This window comes from Mobula birostris, chromosome 24 (assembly GCF_030028105.1).
Source record: "Mobula birostris isolate sMobBir1 chromosome 24, sMobBir1.hap1, whole genome shotgun sequence".
NCBI lineage: Eukaryota > Metazoa > Chordata > Chondrichthyes > Myliobatiformes > Myliobatidae > Mobula > Mobula birostris.
The window spans coordinates 13,761,954-13,783,884 of NC_092393.1; the positions used below are offsets into that span (position 1 = coordinate 13,761,954).

The following is a 21,931-nucleotide window of genomic DNA, read 5'->3' on the forward strand; positions in this document are numbered from 1 at the left end:
TGTTTTTTTTAAATAGTCAGTAACCACTAGATTGTAATCCCAAAATAAACTCCTTTGTGCATTTGTAATTTCTACTATTATAAACCACAATAATATGCTTAGTAGATTTTCTGAAATTCATCCACTTCCAGTACTCCCATGCCATTTGCTTCCCACCAACTCCATCCTTCAAACCCACACACAAGCATACATGCAAATACACATCTTTGACTCTTTGGTGGTGTCAGGCTCAGAAGTCCTAGTCATCCTCTAACATTTCAGTCCAGCAGTCTGTCCTTATGGCTGCACACTGCATCCATATACTGCTAACAAGGTGTCAAATAGAGCCATTACAAATAATGTCCATGAAATTTTCCTTCTGCCTATCTATTTTAAGCATTCATAACAGTGTATCTCTTTAACTACATATCAGGATTTGAATTGGGGACCAAGTTTGTTAATACAATACTTGTAACTTTGAACACCATGGAGAAAAATGTTTCCTTATACACACCGGTTTGATTTGACTACCCTCTGTCAAAAAAAGCATTATTTCCTTAAACTACTCAAGCCATATTGCTTCTAGGGACAACTTAAAACTTTCAACAATCAACATGAAATTAAACTTGTTCTTACATAGAAAATATAACACATTGATCATTATAACATTACATAGTAAACAAAATAAATTGTTAATTTATTAGTATCTCAAAGTATGATAAATATTTGTAGCCAGCTGAAAGAGAAAGGGAAGATTCATATATTAATTGCATAGTATTAGGACACACACTGAAGCCAACAGTCACCAACTTATGTTACAAACCAAAGCTTGATTCCTGTGAAAGGATGCTTTTAACCAAAAGCAACTGAACCCACTGTTCTGCCAGAAATGGAAATTACTTATCAAAATTATATATTCAGAATGCAGCTGAATACATCAACAGAATTTCAGCTAATAGGAAATTTATCCCTTTAAATAAGGATTCTCTTTTTTAAATAAAGATTAAGGCAAGAGTAATTAGGAACTCTGTAAAGCTTTTACATGTTAACAAATCTTTTATGTATGTGCAGCGAGGGTACCTACAACTTTTGCACAGTACTGTAGTATTTTTATGTATTGAACTGTATTGTTGCTGCTGCAAAAAAAAAAACACATTTCATGATGTGTGAGTGATGATAAACCTGATTCTGATATGGGTCTTTAGTGTGGACAGAGAGTGGGAAGGAGGCAGGAAGACGGGAAGGTTGGGAAAAGGGGGAAGGTGGAGAGCATCAGAGAGGCATCCTGAAATGATCAATAAACCAATTGTCTGGAATCAAATTACCTTGGCCTGGTGTCTCAGGGCTGGTTGTGTCCACACTCGTGCCATCCCCTGCCCACAGTGCTCCAGCCTTGCCAATCTAACATGCTTTGCTTGCAACAAATTTATAAACTTGCTGTCTGCTCCACATTGACAAATACAGTACTGTGAAAAAGTCTTAGGCATTCTAGCTATATATATGTGCCTAAGACTTTTGCACAGTACTGCACATGAGAAAAATATATTCTTAATCTTTGATTTTAGGAGATGCAACAAAATTCTTAAAATGTCATATTTAAAATCTTCAATGCCTTTCAGATAACTTAACCAAATCTACTTCAGAGGCAGAGCAGATAAATGGGTTCTGCTGCATTTGAAAAGAATGCACAATAGCACACAGTAAAATCAAAAACATAGATGCAACAGAGAGGAACTGGGCAAATTTTGGGTACTTTTTCTGGGTCTCAAGTCTTTGCTCAAAACTAGATAGTTTTTATAAGTTATTTTATGCAAATATTATGCAAACATTTTCTTTTTTATTCAGCATATTTGTCAGCTGCAGGATCTGTATTCTTCAACCATTCTCCTAAATTTTAGAAAGTTTACTCTTTAGAACTTTGCCCAGTCCAACACCAAATCATGCAATTCTATCTACCATGCAGATTGAGACACAACAGGACACAACACAAGATAACTGCTGCAGCAAGGTATAGTTCTACAAGCCAACATGCAGTTACTATTCAGTATTAAATACATGGACACCTTGAGATTCTCCAGGTCCTTTTCATATTTCTCACGCAGATTTGTTGGACTGTCTTCAATCTTATTTTTCATGGCATCTATCTGCGACTCCAGCTCTTGTATGCGATTTCTAAGCAGGGCCATGGAATTCACTTCACTTGCTGTTTTCCTGTATGGGTCAGTTGATTTCTGCAGATCACTTACTAGGTCCAATTGCTTAGGATCTCTATGTTCTTTTAAAACTTCAATTTCTCGTGTAAGCTCTTCTTTTATCCTAGCACACTTTTTATCTAGTTCTCTCTTCTGCATTTTAAATTCTTCCCCTTGTCTTTTCAGCTCCTCAACATGCTTTTCCTTCAATTTTTCCATGCAAATAGTCAATGAATCGATTTCCTTCACATTTTCCTCTGTTTTCAGTCTTAATGTTTCCCCTGCTCTTGCTATTTCCCTTTTCAATTTCTCCACCTCAGCTTCATATGCCTCTCGCACTTCACGAAGCTCTTTCTTATGCTTTGCTGCCATGTCCTGAAGTTCAATTGCCTTGTCCAGTGAGTCAATTGGTTCTCCCTCAATGTGGATATGAGTTGTCTGAGTAGCAGCACCTGATTCTGAAACATCCAACTGCTTAAACTCTCCAAGGTCTCCTTTGAATTTTTTAAACTTTCTATCCTGTTCTTCTTTTTGTTTCTTTAATTCAGCTACATCTGTACCCTGCAATGAAGTACTGGAGTTTGAGTGCTCCATTTCTGAAGTGTCCACTCTCAGTCGTTTATCCCCACTTTGCACAACATCATGTTTTAATTGTATCTTGGAGATTACATAGGATAATTCAGCTTGCATCATTGCATCGTGCAGCAGAAAAGGCCAGGCATCTTTTGCATTATAATGATTGCTTAATGAGGATATACACTCCACACTGTGAACTAACTTTCTGGCCAGAGCACCCAATTCATCATCTGCCCCTGACTGAATACAGTGAGACATTTCCTTCAACAAGCAAGCATTTTTCTTGATTTGCTGCACTAACTCTGCCCTTGCACAAAGTTCAAAGTCCTGGTCAGCAGAATCAGATGCTGATGGTAGTCTGCAAGTTTGAGAACAGAAAGACAATGATTCGTCTTCTTTATCTTTATTCAATTCATTCCGAATTTCATCAATTAGCTCATCAAGCTGGCAAGTACCATAAACAGCTACAACATTCCTAAGCATCTGTTCAGTGTTTTGGCTTCTATGATGCATTTTTGTGTATTGTCCTTTCAGCTGTTGCAGCTTTTCTTTTGAATCTTCCAAAATATTATGAGTCCAGAACAATATTTCACCTTTTATTAAGCTATTATCTGCCATAATACTTAGATAATTGCTTATGGGCTTACTCATTTGCTCTTCGGTATCTGATATCTCATTTTCCTGAAGTTTAGGCATATTTGCCCAAAACTCTCCTTCCATAAATATTTTGTTAAGAACAGCATGCTTAACTTGAGTACTGGTATCATCCATAGAAACCAAAGGCATGGTAATATTTTCACTCTGTTTTCTAATTTCATCTAAAGTATTTTTCACAATGGCCTTTGGATTCTGCAAAGCATTTGCTATACTGTTAAGTGCTGTAGATTCAAGTGAAAGTTTGTCCGCTAAGTATTTCAGTTTTTCCTCTTCAGTTAAGGAATCTCTAACTAAAGATTCTTCACCAAAAAATGTTTTATTTTTTCTGGCTAAATCTTCTTCCATACATTCCAAGTATTGTACTGAACCTTCTAATGCATGTATTAATTCAGGTAATTGTCCATGTTCTCCAATATCCCATTCTTGTGCAAGCTGACCAATTTTCTGTTGTAAACTTTCCAAAACATGATGCAGATGAAGCAGTTTTGCTTGCAGTGACTGGAATTCAGCATGGACCAGTACATTATGTTTGATATTTGAACTGGAGAAAGATTCTGAGAGATGATATGTTAATGGTTGGTTTCTTAATCCCTGCCCTTTTGGATAAACTGCAGGTTCCAACAGTCTTGTATCTAAAGGATAAACAGCTTCCTTTTTAATATTTTGTTCTGCTACTAATAATTTAGTTTCAAGTGTGCATACAATTGCCAGACATCTTTTCAGGTTTGTAATGCAACTATTCACTGCTGTAACATCACATGGACTTTCAGTATTCTCAGAAGATGACAGGTCTAAAAGCCAGTTTTCAGAAAATGCTTGAACTACTGATCCAGTCAGTACTGTTACTTGAGAGTCCAAATGCTGAAGCTTTTCCATCAACTCTTTAGAAAGTTGTACACCAGAACTGAAAGTGGTAGGGCATTCAAAAACATTTTCAACTGCTGAAAGATTACCTTTTGCTATATGTTCATTTTGTTTCTTTAAAATTTCCACATCTGATTGAAGTTGGGTTTTTTGGGAAAGAAGGCTCTTATAATTGGCTTCAGCTATCTGCAGATTCATGGTCTGTTCAACTAACCTGGCTTCTGCTTCTTCTAATTTGATATGAAGTTCTTTTTCTTTTTCTAGAAGCATGTCAATGTCTGTTGGAACTTGCCAACCAAGACCTTTAAGTGTGGCCTCCTTAAGCTGCAGTTTCTTCTCTGTCTCCTCCAAGCTGGTGCCCAACGCTTCTAGTTTGATCAAGGCCTCATTGAAGTCCTTACTTTTCTTTTCTAATTCTCTTTCATAGGATTTCTTAATAGATACCATTTTAAAATTGGTTTCTTCTAGTTCATTTTTCAGTGTATTCACCTCTTGAACAGCTTTTTCAAAACTTTCATTCAGATCTTGATACCTTTCTCGATCCTTCACCAGTTCTAATTTCAGCCCTTCAACTTCTCTGTCAGCTTCAGTCAACTGATTAACTATTTCCTGATAGCGTTGATTTAATCGTTCATTTTCAGTTGACAAGATGTCTATGTCATGGGTAAGTCGCTTCACTGTTTCCTCACTCATTTCAACGTGTTCTTCCATTTGCCTCACCATCTCACTGCTTTTGAAGGAAGTGGCCAATTTTTCTTTTTGAACTCTCTCTAATTGTGCCTCAAGAGTCTGAAGGCGATCCTCATATTCTCTGACCTTATCTTCAGCTTCCTGTACGTTGTGCAACAAAAGTTCTTTCTCCTTTTCATACTTTTCTTTCAGACCTTCAGACTGTTTCTTAAAGCGTTCTTCACTCAAAATAACTTCCTGTTCACTGCTGTGTAGCCGACAGCATGCTTCTTCCAGATGATCTTGCAGCCGCCTCACTTCTCGCTGATAATTGTCCTGAAGAGCCACTTGCCTTTCTAGGTCCCTAAATCTTTGAGTCTTTTCGAGAAGCAACCCCTCTACTTCTCTAAGTTTCTCTTCACTCTCATACAGCTTGGTGCTAAGCATATTTAACTTTCTCTCATATTCATCAGTTTCTTCTTTATATTTTTGACGCTCAAGTCTCAAATCATTTTGTACTTTGAACAATGACTGTTCATTAATGGCTACCTCAGACAAAGAGATCTCCAGCCTGGCCTGAAGATTTTGCATTTTTGCCTCCTGTTGTCTTAAGAGCTCCTTGGCATCCTGGTAGCTCTTTTTTTGGCTTTGGGCTTGTATATTAGCCACCTCCTGTTTTTGCCGTTGAACTTCCAACTCAGCTTGCAGGTCCTGGTTCAGCTTCTGCAGCTGTTGCCAGGCGTTAGAACTTGCCAAAGGTGGCTCCAGCTTAGAAAAGGGGACCAGATAGTGGTTAACACAGATGCAAAAGATTTTGAAATAAACTGTTTAATTTTTGCTTCTCAGGCCCAATATTGGAGATTTAAAACAATTATTTGTTTGTAAATATATTTTCTTCATGTAGATTTGATAACTTCAGCATTATTCAGGGAAGAAAATTACATTTTAAGCAAGATAAATGCCAAACTATTAACCACTGGTTGAAAAAAAAGCACAAATAAGCAAAGAACATCCAGCATTAATGAAGTCAGAATAACGTTAGTATCTCAGAAAACATGCATATGAAAAGTTAGCATTATTGGTCAGGAGGGAAGATCTATCAATGCATGGTTAGCATACAATAATCAACATACAGGCAGGGAGTTTTTCCATTTATAATGAAATCTAGTGCTTTTAACCGTAAAATTTTCTTCTTAAGACTGACTAAAAGAAATTCTTTAATATGGTATGATTTGTAGCTTAGGCACGTTTAAGCCTTCAATGCTTGTGCTTCAAAATTCCCAACTAGTTTATATCCTTGTCCCTCCCACCTACTGTATACCTCTCCAACTGGAACCAAGTGATTACATATTAGCTGTAACATCAGTTATAATAACTACATTGTTTCTATTTGGTGGAAATCAAAACAGCTGACTACAACATACAAGCACCAGTGAGGAACATACAAAGAATTGGAAGTCTTAAGCAAAGATATGAGTGGATGTTGGCAAACCTATTTTGTTCAAACTATTATTCAATAATTCACGAGTTAAAATACAGCGAATAGGAAATTAACAAAATATCACTATAACCTTAATTGTCATGCCCCCATTTTGAAAGTCAAGGATAGGCAATTCATTTACTCGTGTTCAAAATTAATTCATAACTGCACCATTTTTACCTTACATAAAATGCAATGGCTGCAGTTATCACTCCATGAAAGCGTGTTGGGAAAGTGGAAATGGATACAAATTCAAGGTACAAAAATTAAGTATTCAAAAGCAATTATAATTAAAACAAGTTTAAGCTTTCTAATGTCACCACATATAACTCACAAAGAACATTAACTTATTTATAACCTTTTTCTTGCTTTCATACAAATAGTTTATTAGGGAATTCTTAGGTTCATGAAAGAATTTCAGTCACCCTTTAATATAGCTATCTGATGGTACACATTCAGGATTTGCTTTGAAAAATCCTCATGAACAAATTTGACAATATTTTACCTATATTTTAATTTTATTTGACAATAATTAATGCATTATGGATTTGTACGGCTTCAGTTATATTCAGATAATACATCAGTTCAGTCAACTGAAGAATAACAAGCACTTATAAAAGAACATCTGCATTACTGAAATGGTATGAGAAATAAATGGGTAATTGTAGAGTTAAGTGTGTAATGTGGAGCTAACAAGGAAAGCTTGAGGGAGAAGGAACTGTTTAGAAAGCAGAAGAAATAGAGGCCAAGAAATTCCTTCACACATCTCCCAAAACAATCTTATGTAATTGAAAATAGGCTTAACCTGATTTTAAGTAACGTTCCATCCAGTTCTGGGCCTCTTAGTAAATTTAACTCGACTTTCCCACAGAACTTTTGTCAGCACTAGAATATATTGCCCCAGCATCTAATCTCCCTTTAATAGATAAACACACTGCAACAAAAATCATCTCCAGTATGCACTTTAACCCTCCTAGTCTGAAAAATAGTAATTCTTATCCACCTAAGGAACCAGCTAATCTTATTTTGTTGAAGCTATTCTATATAAAAAAGTACAACTACATTCTTTGGTATCACTGAGACCAGTGACCAACAATGATCTAGAATACATGCTCACAAGTAGGTCTGGACTGCTGTGGCTATAGACAGCAAGGACATGGTAATTCTATTTCCTAATCCCCAGATCATTCCAGGTGTTGCTGCATATTTTTACTACAAGTAAAAGTTGTTTACTGCTGTGTTAAGGAAGCCACCCCAACAGTAGAATCAGACAAAACTTCATCTCTTTTTCTTCTAACCCATGAGAGAAATTTGAATTGGGCATGAAAATGTCTGTGTGGTAGGCCTGGTAGTTGCATGATCTTGCTTGTAATCTGGTTGGCCTATTTCAAAGGTGTCTCCTGAGTCATAGCTTCAAGGCTGAGTTCTGGTAGTTGCATGATCTTGAAATGGATCAAGACACTGGTACTAGTGAATCTGACAAAGCACAGAGTTACACTAGGATATCCAAGAAACTGAGAATTCTACATTTGATTGCAAACTTCATGACACTTAAAAAGAGCAAAAGGATAATCCCCAATGCTGATTATCACCATTATTTTACAAAGAGTTAAGCAATTTCTCGTGTAGTACATGAAAGAATCAAAACCATTGCTGGGACTATGTACAGTTGAGGATGCTTAGGCTAATAAAATCTCCTTAGAGAAGGAGAGATGTAATTCATATTTGTGATATTAGGTTGCATGCTCAAGCCATTTTCTGGTTCACCCACCATGTTTTTGAGCCTGGCATTCAGCAGACAGTGGAAGATTAATATTTTGAAAGTAGTGAAACGCTTTAAGAGAACTGCAGAAGAACGTACTGCATATCTCACAAGGATCAAGAAAAAGTATCTATTTCCAACTCAGATGAATGATTTGGAGTGAACTTGGAGCAATCCATGCACCTACTGCCATCATTCTTCAAGATGGCAGAGGTCTTGAAGCAATAATGAGTTACTATAACGCATTAAGTATATGATACATATTGGAAATATTGATAAACTTACATCTGAATAGATTGCTCATTTCCATTCAACATGCCAGAGATATTTTTTAAAAGTTAGTTCATTAGTAGGCGATTCAACCTTCCCTCTTCTCTCAACAACGATGCCATAAAAATCATGGCAAAATATGAAAAAGATCTTAAAATATAGTTTCATTTAAGATATACCGTTGTAAAGAATGTCATCATATTCCCTAACTGGTTTTCTTACACTGATCATGGGATGAATATGGAGCTTTATTATCCCCTATCCAGCTTAACTCTACTTTAAACCACCTGTCTGCACCTCAAACCACCATGATCGCCAAACTATTAAAAGCCAACTTAAAATAAGAGCATTTGTAGCTATACTTCATCTCTTACTTACCATAAAAAAATGTTTCTTCTACCAGAAACACATTTCACAGTTTTCAACACTCATTTAAACAACGTAGGTAAAATCCTCCTCATATAACACAGATACAAACTAAGCTTACTGAGGTAGTCTCTTAAAATCATAACAGTATTTTTCTCCTGCAGACATAGTACTAAATATAAAATTAGGTTTCACTTGTACAATTTGTGGATACAGCATGGTTTATTGGGGACTGAAGGCTCACCACCATCTCAACTCATACATGAAAAAAAGATACTAGGCACGAAATACCGAAGAAGAACTTGCACTTGTGGAACTGAACAGTAACACGTGTTTTCTGGGCTGAGCTTTGTTGATGCATCTATTGCAATTAAAGCTGAAACTTGTCAGAAGACCAGAATGAGGGGTTTCATGAAAAACAGTGTATAAACTGATCTTGAATAAGTGAATGGATACACATATCTCTGCTCATACCAAATAGAACAAAACTCTATCTTAGTTAACAGTAAAAATAAAAACTAATGAACTAATGAAGCCTCGATTAGACAACATAAATTCAAAAATGATAAATCAGTCACCATACAATTAACCAACATAATAGGAAAATTAAGCCAGCAAGCAGTAACCCCCATCACCCATATATTAGGCTGAAGAACTGATTAACAAGTGATGGGGATCACCACTTGTTGGCTATCCTAACTACCCTCAAGAAATAGCTGGCAAGTCATCTTCCTGAGCTACTCGATATCTTGTGGTGCAGGAAAGCTGGCAGTTAGGGTGCTTCTGCATTCATTTCTAGTTTTGATAATAGGAGAGCAATAAACCTCTAACTTAGAGAGAACCTACAATGTTCCACGTACCTGCTGCCTTCATTGTTCCAGGAAGGTTTTCAGTTTGGCAGATGCTGTTATTACTACAGTACAGATTGCACAAAGTAGGCAGGCTGCATGCCTATAGGACAGTAGATTGCTTGCAATTCAAACAGGCTGTTTGCATGAATAATGTTAACCTTTCAATGCTGTTGGAAGCTGCACTTATCCTCACAAACGCAAAAAATTCTGAGAGACAGCATCATGCAAATGGTGGATGTCCAATAAGTCACTTGCCACAGCCTCTGACCTGCTCCTGCAGCAACAAAATTTAATTTGCTGGTCATTGGAGGAGGAAATATGCATGATGAGTGGACTATCTTGTTGATATGTGCAACATCCCTGAATATTTCCAGGTTACGAGTAAAATCAGAATCAAATTTAATATCACTGGCATATGTCATGAAATTAGTGGTTTTGCGGCAGCAGTACATTGCAATACATAATAAAAAAACTATAAATAACAATAAGCATATATAAAAATATAATTAAATTAAATAAGTAGTGCAAAGAGAGGGAAAAAAAACTCAAGTAGTGTCCATGGGTTCATAGTCCTTTCAGAAATCTGATGGTGGAGGGAGAAGCCATTCCTGAAACGTTGAGTATGTGTCTTCAGGCTCCTGTACCTCCTCCTTAATGGTAGCAATGAGAAGAGGGCACGGCCTGGATTATGGGGGTCCTTAATGATGCCGCCTTTTTGAGGCATCACCCTTTGAAGGTGCCGTGAATGCTGGGGAGGCTAGTGCAATAAATATGAAAAAATTAAATAAGTAGTGCAAAAAGAGAACAAAAAATAGTGAGGTAGTGAAAACTGGTTCCTTGTCCATTCAGAAATCTGATGGTGGTGGGGAAAAGGTTGTTACTAAAATATTGAGTATGTGCCTTCAGGCTCTGTACCTTCTCCTTGATGCTATCAATGAGAACAGGGGATATCCTGGATGATGGGGGACCTTAATAATGGATACTGCCTTTTGGAAGCATCTCCTTTTGAAAGGTGCCCTTGATTTTGGGGAGGCTAATGCCCATGATGGAGCTGGCTGAGTTTACAACTTTCTACAGCTTTTTACTGATCCTGTGCAGTGGCCTGTCCATACCACAGAGTGATGCAACCAGTTAGAACGCTCTCAGGTACATCTGTACTTCCAGTAAGATGGCAGCACATTCGATTGCAGCAGCGTCTACAGGGCAACTAAAGGTTTTTATACGTATTTTTTATGATCGCAAGGCTCTGCTGGACATTAACAACTTAAAGTACTGCAGATCTAACTCCATCATATCATTGGCAGAGGAAATGAAAAAGCTGGACTCGTTGTGCAGCATGATGCTTCCTGCATCAGGGAGACATTAGTCCAAAGGAGGTGGGCAGTCTAACAGCGAGTGATCACCTTCGTAGCTTTTCTTGTGATCATAAGATCCTGCTGGACACTGTTAATGTAGAATGCTGCAAGTTCAATTCATTGATTTATTGGCGGCTGGCGGAGAGCTGAATGGCCTTGGTCATATCAAGGACTAGCCCTCAAGCCATGGCGTTCCCTGTTTACAGCCGCCCAGGAGAGAGGCATCAGAGTCAGTGCACTCCACCGGAGATGGCATGGCGTCTAAACTGAAGTTGGTGCTGCCCCCAATGTTCGCTTGGCAGAAGACAAGCTGTATCATGTTCGACTGCAGATTTCTGCAACATTCATGGACTCAGGGTCTCGGACTCTTTTTTTTGTGTGACTATACCGATATCATATGTGTGCTATAACTTGCTTATTACTGTGTTTTGCACCTTGGCTCTGGAGTAACGCTGTTTTGTTTGGCTGTATTCGTGTATAGTTGAATAACAATTAAACTTGAACTATAAACTATGCTGTTGTGCCTCCTTTGTAATTGCATCAATATGTTAGGCCCAGGATAGATGCTCAGAGATGCTGACACCCAAGAACTTGAAACTGCTCACCTTTTCCACTACTGATCCCCCGAGTGTGTTCCCTCGACTTCCCCTTTCTAAAGTTCACAATCAATTCCTTGGTCTTACTGACGTTGAGTGCAAGGTTGTCGCTGTGACACCGCTTAACCAAGGGATCTATCTTGCTCCTGTACACCTACTCATTGTTAAGTATTCCAATTTATGAAATAGCTTAAGATGATACAGCCTTGAGGAATGCCTCAACCATGGGAAGGGCCTGAAACAAGTGGCTTGATGAAAGCTGGAAAAGAATTTGAAAATAGAGAAAAACGTAACAGCATCTGGGAAATGGTCAGAGAAAACTTGCCTACGGCTCTACAATATATAAGAATGACAAGTATTTTCATTCAACTATAAAATTTAGATGGGCTTTGACAAGGTTAATATTGAGAAATTCTTGCTCTCGGTTAGTAAAAGTTGATTGTCTCAGATATACAATCAATCATTTTGTGCTCAAGAGAAACATTTCAAATGAGGTTTCTGAAAGTGGATTTTTTCAAGATGAGAAGGCTAAATATTCAAGGTGGAGATCAGACTTCAGAAGTCCATTGAAACATCAAAGGAAAAGGCAGATTAAGTGGAATGGAGGTGAAAGAACAGCAAAGATCTTGTTGAATTATAAAGCAGTTGCAACAACTATCATCTTTTACTGAGTTATTAGCTGGACTGAATTTAGTGGATCCCAACATTATAGCTGCCAATTCTTTAGTTTTTCACCCAGGCTGTTGTTAGGTTCTGGAAAGCACAGGATAGGCACATCCCAAAGAAGTAGCAGCATTCTAATGGAGGATGAGGTAATTATTTTGGACAAGGGAAGTCAAAAACTACATAAGAACAAAAGAGAGGGCATATAATATAGGAAAAATTAAAGGGAAACTAGAGGACTGAGACGGTTTTAAAAACCAATAAAAGGCAATTTAAAAGCAATAAAGAGAAAATATTAAGTATGAAGGTAAGCTAGCTTAATATAAAAGAGAATACCAAACGTTTTTTCAGATATATAAAGAATAAAATAGAGGCAAGAGCAGATATTGGTCCGCTGGAAAATTATGCTGGAGAGGTAGTAATGGGGGACAAGGAAATGGTGGATGAACTTAATAAATATTTTTAAGGATGAGATTTTAGGGTACTTGGAAGCAAGTGATAAAATAGGCCAAAGTCAGTATATGATTTCTTAAGAGGAAATCTTGCCTGACAAATTTGTTGGAATTCTTTGAGGAGATAACAGGCAGGATAGACAAAGGAGAGTCAGTGCATGTTGTTTACTTGGATTTTCAGAAGGCTTTTAATAAGGTGCTGCATATGAGTCTCCTAAACAAGATAAGAACCCATGGTATTACAGGAAAGATACTAATATGGATAGAAGATTGGTTGACTGCTAGGAGGCTAGGAGGCAAAGAGTGAGAATATGGGGGGGGGCTTTTCTTGTTGGCTGCCAGTGACTAGTGGCGTTCCATGGGGGTTGATGCTGGAAATGCTTCTTTTATGTTCTATTTCAGTAATTTGCGGAAGATAGGTGGAAGGGCAAGTAGTGTTCAGGAAGCAGAGAGTCTGCAGAAGGAATTAAGACAGATTAGGAGAAGGGAAAAACAAGTGACAGTGGAATTGAGTTTAAGGAAGTGAATGGTCATGCACTTTGGTAGAAGGCATAAAGTCAGACTATTTTCACAGGAATTCAGAGCAAATTCAGAAATCAGAGGTGCAAAGAGACTTGGTTGAATAACTTGCTGGTTGAGTCAGTGGTAAAGTAGGCAAATGCAATTTTAGCATTTATTTCGAGACAACTAGAATATAAAAGCAAGTATGTAATGCTGAGGTTTTATAAGGCCTTGGTCAGTCTGCATTTGGGTTATTGTGAGCAGTTTTGTGTCCATTATCTAAGAAAGGATGTGCTGACACTGGAGAGTAACCAGAGGAGGTTCATAAGAATAATCTTGGGAATGAAAGCATTAACACATGAGGAGCGTTTGATGGCTTTGGACTTGTATTCACCGGAGTTTAGAAAAATGATTGGGGGGTGGGGTGCAATTGTGAATCTCACTGAAACCTAGATTGAGTGAACCTGGAGAGGATGTTTCCTACAGTGGCTGCGGGGGCCAAGTCACTGGGTATATTTAAAGCAGAGGTTGATAGATTCTTGATTAGTAAGGGCATCAACCGTTATGAGGAGAGGCAAGAGAATGGGGTTGAGAGGCTCCTATGTCTTATGGTAGTTTTGGTGCTCATGGTCATTTCTTGATATTGTATGGAATAAATCAAAATGAAAAGAGTTTTCAGAGATGGCAGGGAAGGATAGCAGGAAGGATAATCCACTTCAATACAACTTCATATTTTAAAGTAGTCATATCTAATGAAACCAAAGGCCTCAACAACAGATGTACAGTACAGAGATAGTCATTGAGGTAAGTGATGCAACAGTGATGGAAACAAGCAGTGTTAGGAGATGGGATGGATATTGACACAGGTAAGTAGTCTGATCCCCATTTCAAGGTCAAATTTGACAAGGGTTGCGAACACTTAGGACTCGTTTCAATCAAATGTTTGGACGAGCAGTGGAGTCACCGGCCAGGAAACTGCGTTAACATCTTTAGCCTTCCCAGTATGTATTTAGTTAATGAAAATTACATTTCATCCAATCTGACAATTTAGCAGAAAATCCAAGAGTACTGGTGCTAAGGCAGAACTAAGTATCATCAATTTACACGTGAAAAATATATCCATGATCCATGTGATTTTTTTCTGGCTGGCTGCTGGTGACTGGTGGTGTTCCACAGGGGCCTGTGTTGGGACCAATTCTTTTTACGTTTGTTTCAATGATTTGGATGATGGAATTGATGGCTTTGTTGCAAAGTTTGCAGATGATATGAAAATAGGTGGAGGGACAGGTAGTTTTAAGGGAGTACAGAGGCCGCAGAAGGACTTAGACAAATTAGGAGAATGGGCAAAGAAATGAAAGGGTAGATTATTTTCTAAATGGAGAGAAAATACAAAAAACTGAGATGCAAAGGAACAGGAGTCCTTGAGCAGGATTCCCTACAGGTTAATTTGCAGCTTGAGTCTGTGGTGAGGAAGGCAAATGCAAAGTTAGCATTCAAGAAGACTAGAAATATAAAAGCAAGGATGGAATGCTGAAACTTCATAAAGCACTGGTGAGGCCTCATTTAAGAGCATCGTGAGCAGGTTTGTGCTGCTTATCCTAGAAAGGATGTAGTGAAACTGGAGAGGGTTCCAAGGAGTTTCACAAAAATGATTCCAGGATTGAATGGCTTGTCATATGAAGAGTGTTTGATGGCTCCGGGCCTGCATTCATTAGAATTCAGAAGAATGGGGGTTGACTTCATTGAAACCTATTGAATGGTGAAAGACCTTGATGGAGTATATGTGGAGAGGATGTTTCCTATGGTGGGAGAGTCTAGACCAAAGGACACACCCTCAGAATAGAGGGGCGTCCTTTTAGGACTGAGATGAGGCACTTTTTTTTAGCCAGAGAGTAGTGAATCTTTGGAATTCATTGCCACAGGCAGTTATGGAGATCATGTTTTTTTGGATATTTAAGGCAGAGGTTGATAGATTCTTGATTGGTCAGAGGATGAAGGGATACACGGAAAAGGCAGGAGATTGGGGCTGAGAGGAAAATTTGATCAGTCATGATGAAATGGTGGAGCAGATGCGAAGGGCCAAATGGCCTAATTCTGCTCCTATACCTTATGGTCTATATTGCAGAGGCCAGCATGTAAACAAGAAACACAGAAGGTCCCAAAATAGAAAGGAGTGGTATTCAAACTAAATATACAAAGTTGTTATTCAGACAGCAGAGCTCTCTCTTGGGAGACCACCGTCAACCCAAAGCGTGAAAAATTCTCATTCTCCTACCCCGCCTCTGCCTCCCCCCCAACACTGATTTCGCTCGAACCACTGAATTCTTCGTACAGGTAGTTTTTAGCTACATACAGAGGGGGCAGATGCACTTACTGTACATTCAAGGATGATCTACACCCCTTGCTCTGCACCTCAACTGTTTGCATTCCTAATCAATGAAGGTTCACTGAGTACTATAGGAATAGTCAGCATGGCTTTGTCAAAGGCAGGTCATGCCTTACGAGCCTGATTGAATTTTTTGGGGATGTGACTAAAAACATTGATGAAGGTAGAGCAGTAGATGTAGTGTATATGGATTTCGGCAAGGCATTTAATAAGGTACCGCATGTAAGGCTTATTGAGAAAGTAAGGAGGCATAGGATCCAAGGGGACATTACTTTGTGGATTCAGAATTGGCTTGCTCACAGAAGGCAAAGAGTGGTTGTAGATGGGTCATATTCTGCAAGGAGGTCGGTGACCAGTGGTGTGCCTCAGGGATCTGTTCTAGGACCCCTTCTCTTCGTGATTTTTATAAATGACCTGGATAAGGAAGTGGGAGTAAATTTGGGTTAGTAAATTTGCTGATGACCCAAAGGTTGGGGGTGTTGTGGATAGTGTGGAGGGTTGTCAGAGGTTACAGCGGGACATCGATAGGATGCAAAACTGGGCTGAGAAGTGGCAGATGGAATTCAACCCAGATAAGTGTGAGGTGGTTCATTTTGGTAGGTCAAATATGATGGTAGAATATAGTATTGATCATAAGACTCTTGGCAGTGTGGAGGATCAGAGGGATCTTGGGGTCTGTCCATAGGACACTCAAAGTTGCTAAGGAGGTTGACTCTGTGGTTAAGAAGGCATACGGTGCATTGGCCTTTATCAACTGTGGGACTGAGTTTAGGAGCCGCAAGGTAATGTTGCAGCTATATAGGACCCTAGTCAGACCTCACTTGGAGTACTGTGCTCAGTTCTGGTCACCTCACTATAGGAAGGATGTGGAAACCATAGAAGGGGTGCAGAGGAGATTTACAAGGACGTTGCCTGGATTGGGGAGCATGCCTTGAGTGAACTTGGATGAGAGGTGACCTGATAGAGGTGTATAAGATGATGAGAGGCACTGATCATGTGGATAGTCAGAGCCTTTTTCCCAGGGCTGAAATGGCTAACACGAGAAGGCACAGCTTTAAGGTGCTTGGAAGTAGGTACAGAGGAGATGTTAGGGGTAAGTTGTTTTTGTTTTTACGCAGAGTGGTGAGTGTGTGGAATGGGCTGCCGATGACAGTGGTGGAGGTGGATACGATAGGGTCTTTTAAGAGACTCCTGGATAGGTACATGGAGCTTTGGAAAAGAGGGCGATGGGTAACCCTAGGTAATTTCTAGAGTAAGGACATGTTCAGCACAGCATTGTGGGCCTGTATTGTGCTATAGGTTTTCTATTATTCTGTTACTGCAGCACAGAAACAGGTCCTTCAGTTCATATGATCCATGTCGAACTGTTATTCTGGCTAGCTTCATTGACCCACACTTGGACCATTGTACTTCATATTCCTCCCATCCATGCATTTGTCCAAACTTCTCTTAAGTGTTGCAACTAAACCACATGCACCACTTCTGTTGGCAGTTCGTTCCACACTTGTACCACACTGGGGCGAAGTTGTTCACCCTCAGTTTTCCCTTAAATATTTTACTTTTCATCTTGAACCTATGACTTCCAGTCCTAGTCTCGCTCAAACTCATCTAAATTTTGTACATCTCTTATCAAATCTCCCCTCATTCTCCTACACGTCAGGGAATAATGTCGTAACCTATTTAACCTTTCCCTATAACTCAGAACGTTAAGTCCTGGCAAAATCTTTGTAAATCTTCCCTGCACTCTTTCAATACTATTGATAACTTTTCTTTGAGTAGGTGTCCAGAAATCGATACAACACTAAATTTAGCCTCACAATGATAGTAAGAGCAACTTCATGGGATATTCCACCCGGGTAGATTCCAACCTGATGGCATGAATATCGATTTCTCCTTCCAATTAAAAAAAATTTACCCCCCTCCTCTATTCCCCACTCTGAACTTTTACCTCTTCTTACCTACCTATTACTTCCCCTTGGGTCCCCTCCCTCTTCCCTTTCACCTATGGTCCAGTCTCCTCTTCTATCAGATTCCTTCTTCTCCAGCCTTTGACTTTTCTTACCCACTTGTCTTCACCTTCCAGCAAGCCTCTTTGCCCTCCTTCTACCGTTTTATTCTGATGTTTACTCCCTTCCTTCTGGGTCCTGAAGAAGGGTCTCTGCCCAAAATGTTGACTGTTTATTCATTTCCATAGATGTTGCCTGATCTGCTGAGTTCCTCCAGCATTTTATGTGTGTTTATTGGGTGGTATACTTATCTGAATGGCTTTGGTGCATTTTAAGTGACCAAATGCCATCAGGGAGCAAAAAAAAAAATCACCTGAGCCAAACTTCTTGTAGAATTAAATAACAATTCAAACTAGACCCAAGCAAATAAGCCCATCTTGTTAGATTTGATCAAAGATGCACCCTTTATAGTTCTTGACTACCTGATATTTCCAACTTAACCAACATATCAGCAGTTGGAGGTGGGGGACCACAAAAAATTAAAGGCAACAGGTGAACTCATGGAAAATACTGGAGTTAAAGTACAAAATGTTTATTGATTTTTAAATAGCCACCTGAAAAAAAGATGCATGGCAGATAATGTTTGGAGAAGGAGGTCACAATGAGCAAGTAACAATAAATGAGAAATTTATTTATTTTACCATTAATCCTTCCGAGAAAAAGGTGAATTCATTGCTACGTTGAGTCTCCCAGATAACAAAAAGCTCAGGTAGATTGAGATCCTTTGCAACAGTGCCTTGGGTAATTACTAATTAACTAAATACAAATTAACCTCTCTCCTGATCCAGAGTGCCAGGCTGGCTCTACAACAAAACTCAATGAATTCAGCACAAATTGTTTATTTCAATATACACTGCAACTTTACAGTCGTACAAATCAAGTGCAGGTAAATATTTCATTGGATTCAACGCTTGAAGGCAAAACCAGCAATAAATCAGGGAGGAAACCAGAATACAACATGAAACAGCTGAAACAAGATAGCAAAGTTTCACAGTGCAGTTCAATGAAGGAATAAGAAAATCATTTTCAGCTTGTGAAGGAAGGAATTGGGGTCAAGGAATATATTAAAAAATATTTAAAATAATTACAACGTAATTAAAATGATATTTGCTTAAATACTACTGCCTATTAAGGGATCAAAATGGTGGAATATGGAGGCCAGATGACTCGGTTATCTACTGGTCCATTTCAGACACCTCCCTCCCCTTTCTAGATCTTTCTCTCTCTATCTCTGGAGACAGCTTATCTAGTGATATCTACTATAAGCCTACAGACTCTCACAGCTATCTGGACTATTCCTCTTCTCACCCTGCCTCTGGCAAAAATGCCATCCCCTTCTCGCAATTCCTCCACCTCCGCCGCATCTGCTCTCAGGATGAGGCTTTTCATTTCAGGACAAAGGAGATGTCCTCCTTTTTTAAAGAGAGGGGCTTCCCTTCCTCCACCATCAACTCTGCTCTCAAATAAGTCTCTCCCATTTCACGCACATCTGCTGTCACCCCATCCTCCCACCACCCCACTAGGAATAGGGTTCCCCTTGTCCTCACCTACCACCCCACCAGCCTCTGGGTCCAACATTTAATTCTCCGTAAATTCTGCCACCTCCAACGGGATCCCACCACCAAGCACATCTTTCCCTCCCCCCACCCCGCTTTCCGCAGGGATCGCTCCCGACGTGACTACCTTGTCCATTCGTTCCCCCCATCCCTCCCCACCGATCTCCCTCCCGACACTCATCCTTGTAAACAGAACAAGTGCCACACATGTCCTTACACCTCCTCCCTCACCACCATTCAGGGCCCCAGACAGTCCTTCCAGGTGAGGCGAAACTTCACCTGTGAGTCGACTGGGGTGATATACTGCAGACATCCCACCTCTCCTGGAAGTTCCGAGAGTCTCCCGCATATTAATAGTGGCTCCCTGATGCCTGCAAATTATATACAATGTCCCGGAAATTGATTTTTTGAGAGCGAGTGTGAGAGAGCGCGCGTGAGAACTCGAGTGCAAGAGCAAGAAAGCAAGTGAGAGAGTGAGAGCGACCACGAAAGCGCAAGAGCAAGAGCGAGAGAGCGCACGCAAGTGAGAGCGACCACAAGCGAGAGAGTTCCAAAAAAAGTCAGGGTGACAGAGTGTTCAAAAAAAATATAAAACGTACGTCACCCAGACTACACTAATGTGTACCCCTGCCTAATAGGGGTCAAAAATAATGACAGTGTTGCTCGCTGCACTGTTTGCAACAGTGACTTTTCTATTGCCCACGGTGAGTTAAGACTGTAAACGACATGTTGAGGTGAGTTTAACAGATGTCATTCGTTCATTAGCATAGCTAATGTTATTTAAACTACCTGGCTAGCTGCTAAGCAGCTACTCTATTGCAGACATCCCACTTCTCCCAGACGTTCCGGGACTCTCCCGCAAATTGATGGTGCTACCTCCCTGAAATGAGTTTTTGCAGGGTGGGATGTCTGCATACTGCGTCCGGTGCTCCTGATGTGGCCTTCTATATATTGGCGAGACCCGACGCAGACTGGGAGACTGTTTCGCTGAACATCTACGCTCTGTCCGCCAGAGAAAGCAGGATCTCCCAGTGGCCACACATTTTAATTCCACGTCCCATTCCCATTCTGATATGTCTATCCGCGGCCTCCTCTACTGTAGATGAAGCCACAATTGGGTTGGAGGAACAACACCTTATATTCCATCTGGGTAGCCTTCAACCTGATGGCATGAACACTGACTTCTCTAACTTCCGTTAATGCCCCACCTCCCCCTCATACCCCATCCGTTATTTATTTTAATATATATATTCTTTTTCTCTCTCTCCTCTTTCTCCCTCTGTCCCCTCTCACTATACTTCTTGTCCTTCCTCTGGGCTTCCCCCCTCCCCCTTTCTTTCTCCCTAGGCCTCCTGTCCCATGATCCTCTCCTATCCCTTTTGCCAATCAACTGTCCAGCTCCCCCTCCTGTCTTCTTCTATCATTTTGGATCTCCCCCTCCCCCTCCCACTTTCAAATCTCTTACTAGCTCTTCTTTCAGTTAGTCCTGACGAAGGGTCTCAGCCCAAAACGTCGACTGTACCTCTTCCTAGAGATGCTGCCTGGCCTGCTGCGTTCACCAGCAACTTTTATGTGTGTGACTCAGGTTATCGTCACATTCCTGTTATGGGAGAACAATCTTATTGACAGTAGGATTCTGTATTCCATTTGTTTTTCCTTTGTATCACTTCAATGTTTTTATGTATGCAAAGGTTTGAATGGCATGCAAACAGAAGTTTATTTTTTTAAAACTGTATCCTGGTACATTTTACAATAATAAACAAATTACCTCTTGGTCCATAGATTTACAGATTATAGAACACAGAATGCAGAAAATCTGCAGCACAATACAGGCCCTTCAGTCCACAATACATGCTCAACATGTACTTACTATAGAAATTACCTAGGGTTACCCATAGCCCTCTATTTTTCTAAGCTCTATGCACCTATCTAGAAGTCTCTTAAAAGACTCTATCATATCCGCCTCCACCACCGTCACCAGCAGCCCATACAACGCACTCACCACTCTGTGTAAAAAAACTTACCCCTGGCATCTCCTCTGCACCTGCTTCCAAGCACCTTAAAACTGTTCCCTCTCGTGTTAGCCATTTCAACTCCTCAGAAAAGCCCCTGACTATCCACAGGATCAATACCTCCTCACTATTATGGTTCCTCAAATTCTCTTGCAGTTACTTTTTAAACTGAAGAAAGTTTCTGGCTCCTCCACCTTTCGAGATATTGCATTCCAAACTTCCACTATTCCTTGCATGAATATTTTCCCCTCTATTTATTTGTAATATTACCATCAATTATTTTAATTCCTTTCCCCTTGTTACTGGCCTTCCTTGCTTGACCTCTCAATTGTATATAGCTCCTTTTCTACCATAAAAGTGAATCTTTGTCAATATGTTCTTTGGCTCTGTCAATATCATTGAGCATCTATATAGTATATACGGTGCCTATAGAAAGTATTCCCCCCCCCCTTAAGTTTTCATGTTCTATTGTTTTACAACATTGAATCACAGTGGATTTAATTTGGCTTTTTTGACACTGATCAACAGAAAAAGTCTCTTTCGTGTCAAAGTGAAAAATAGATTTCTACAAAGTGCTTTAAATTAATTACAAATATAAAAACACAAAATAACTGATTGCATAAGTATTCACTCCCTTCAAGTCAGCATTTAGTAGATGAACCTTTGCACATCTGGACACTGCAATTTTTCCACATTCTTCTTTACAAAACTGCTCAAGCTCAGACAGACTGCATGAGG

General features: G+C 39.6%; 2 protein-coding genes across 7 annotated transcripts in view; one reads left to right on the forward strand and one right to left on the reverse strand.

Moving 5' to 3' along the window:
- LOC140187344 (uncharacterized) overlaps positions 1 to 21,931 on the forward strand; it is a 184,558-nt gene that overhangs the window by 124,511 nt on the left and 38,116 nt on the right. The gene's annotated exons all lie outside the window — the stretch shown is intronic.
- The window catches only part of LOC140187342 (uncharacterized), a 452,977-nt gene that overhangs the window by 54,089 nt on the left and 376,957 nt on the right, over positions 1 to 21,931 (reverse strand). For all 4 annotated transcript variants that reach the window (XM_072242544.1, XM_072242543.1, XM_072242546.1 and 1 more), the window contains exon 16: positions 2,043 to 5,705. In XM_072242544.1, the coding sequence (XP_072098645.1) occupies positions 2,043 to 5,705 (3,663 nt within the window). The remainder of the gene's footprint in view (positions 1 to 2,042; positions 5,706 to 21,931) is intronic.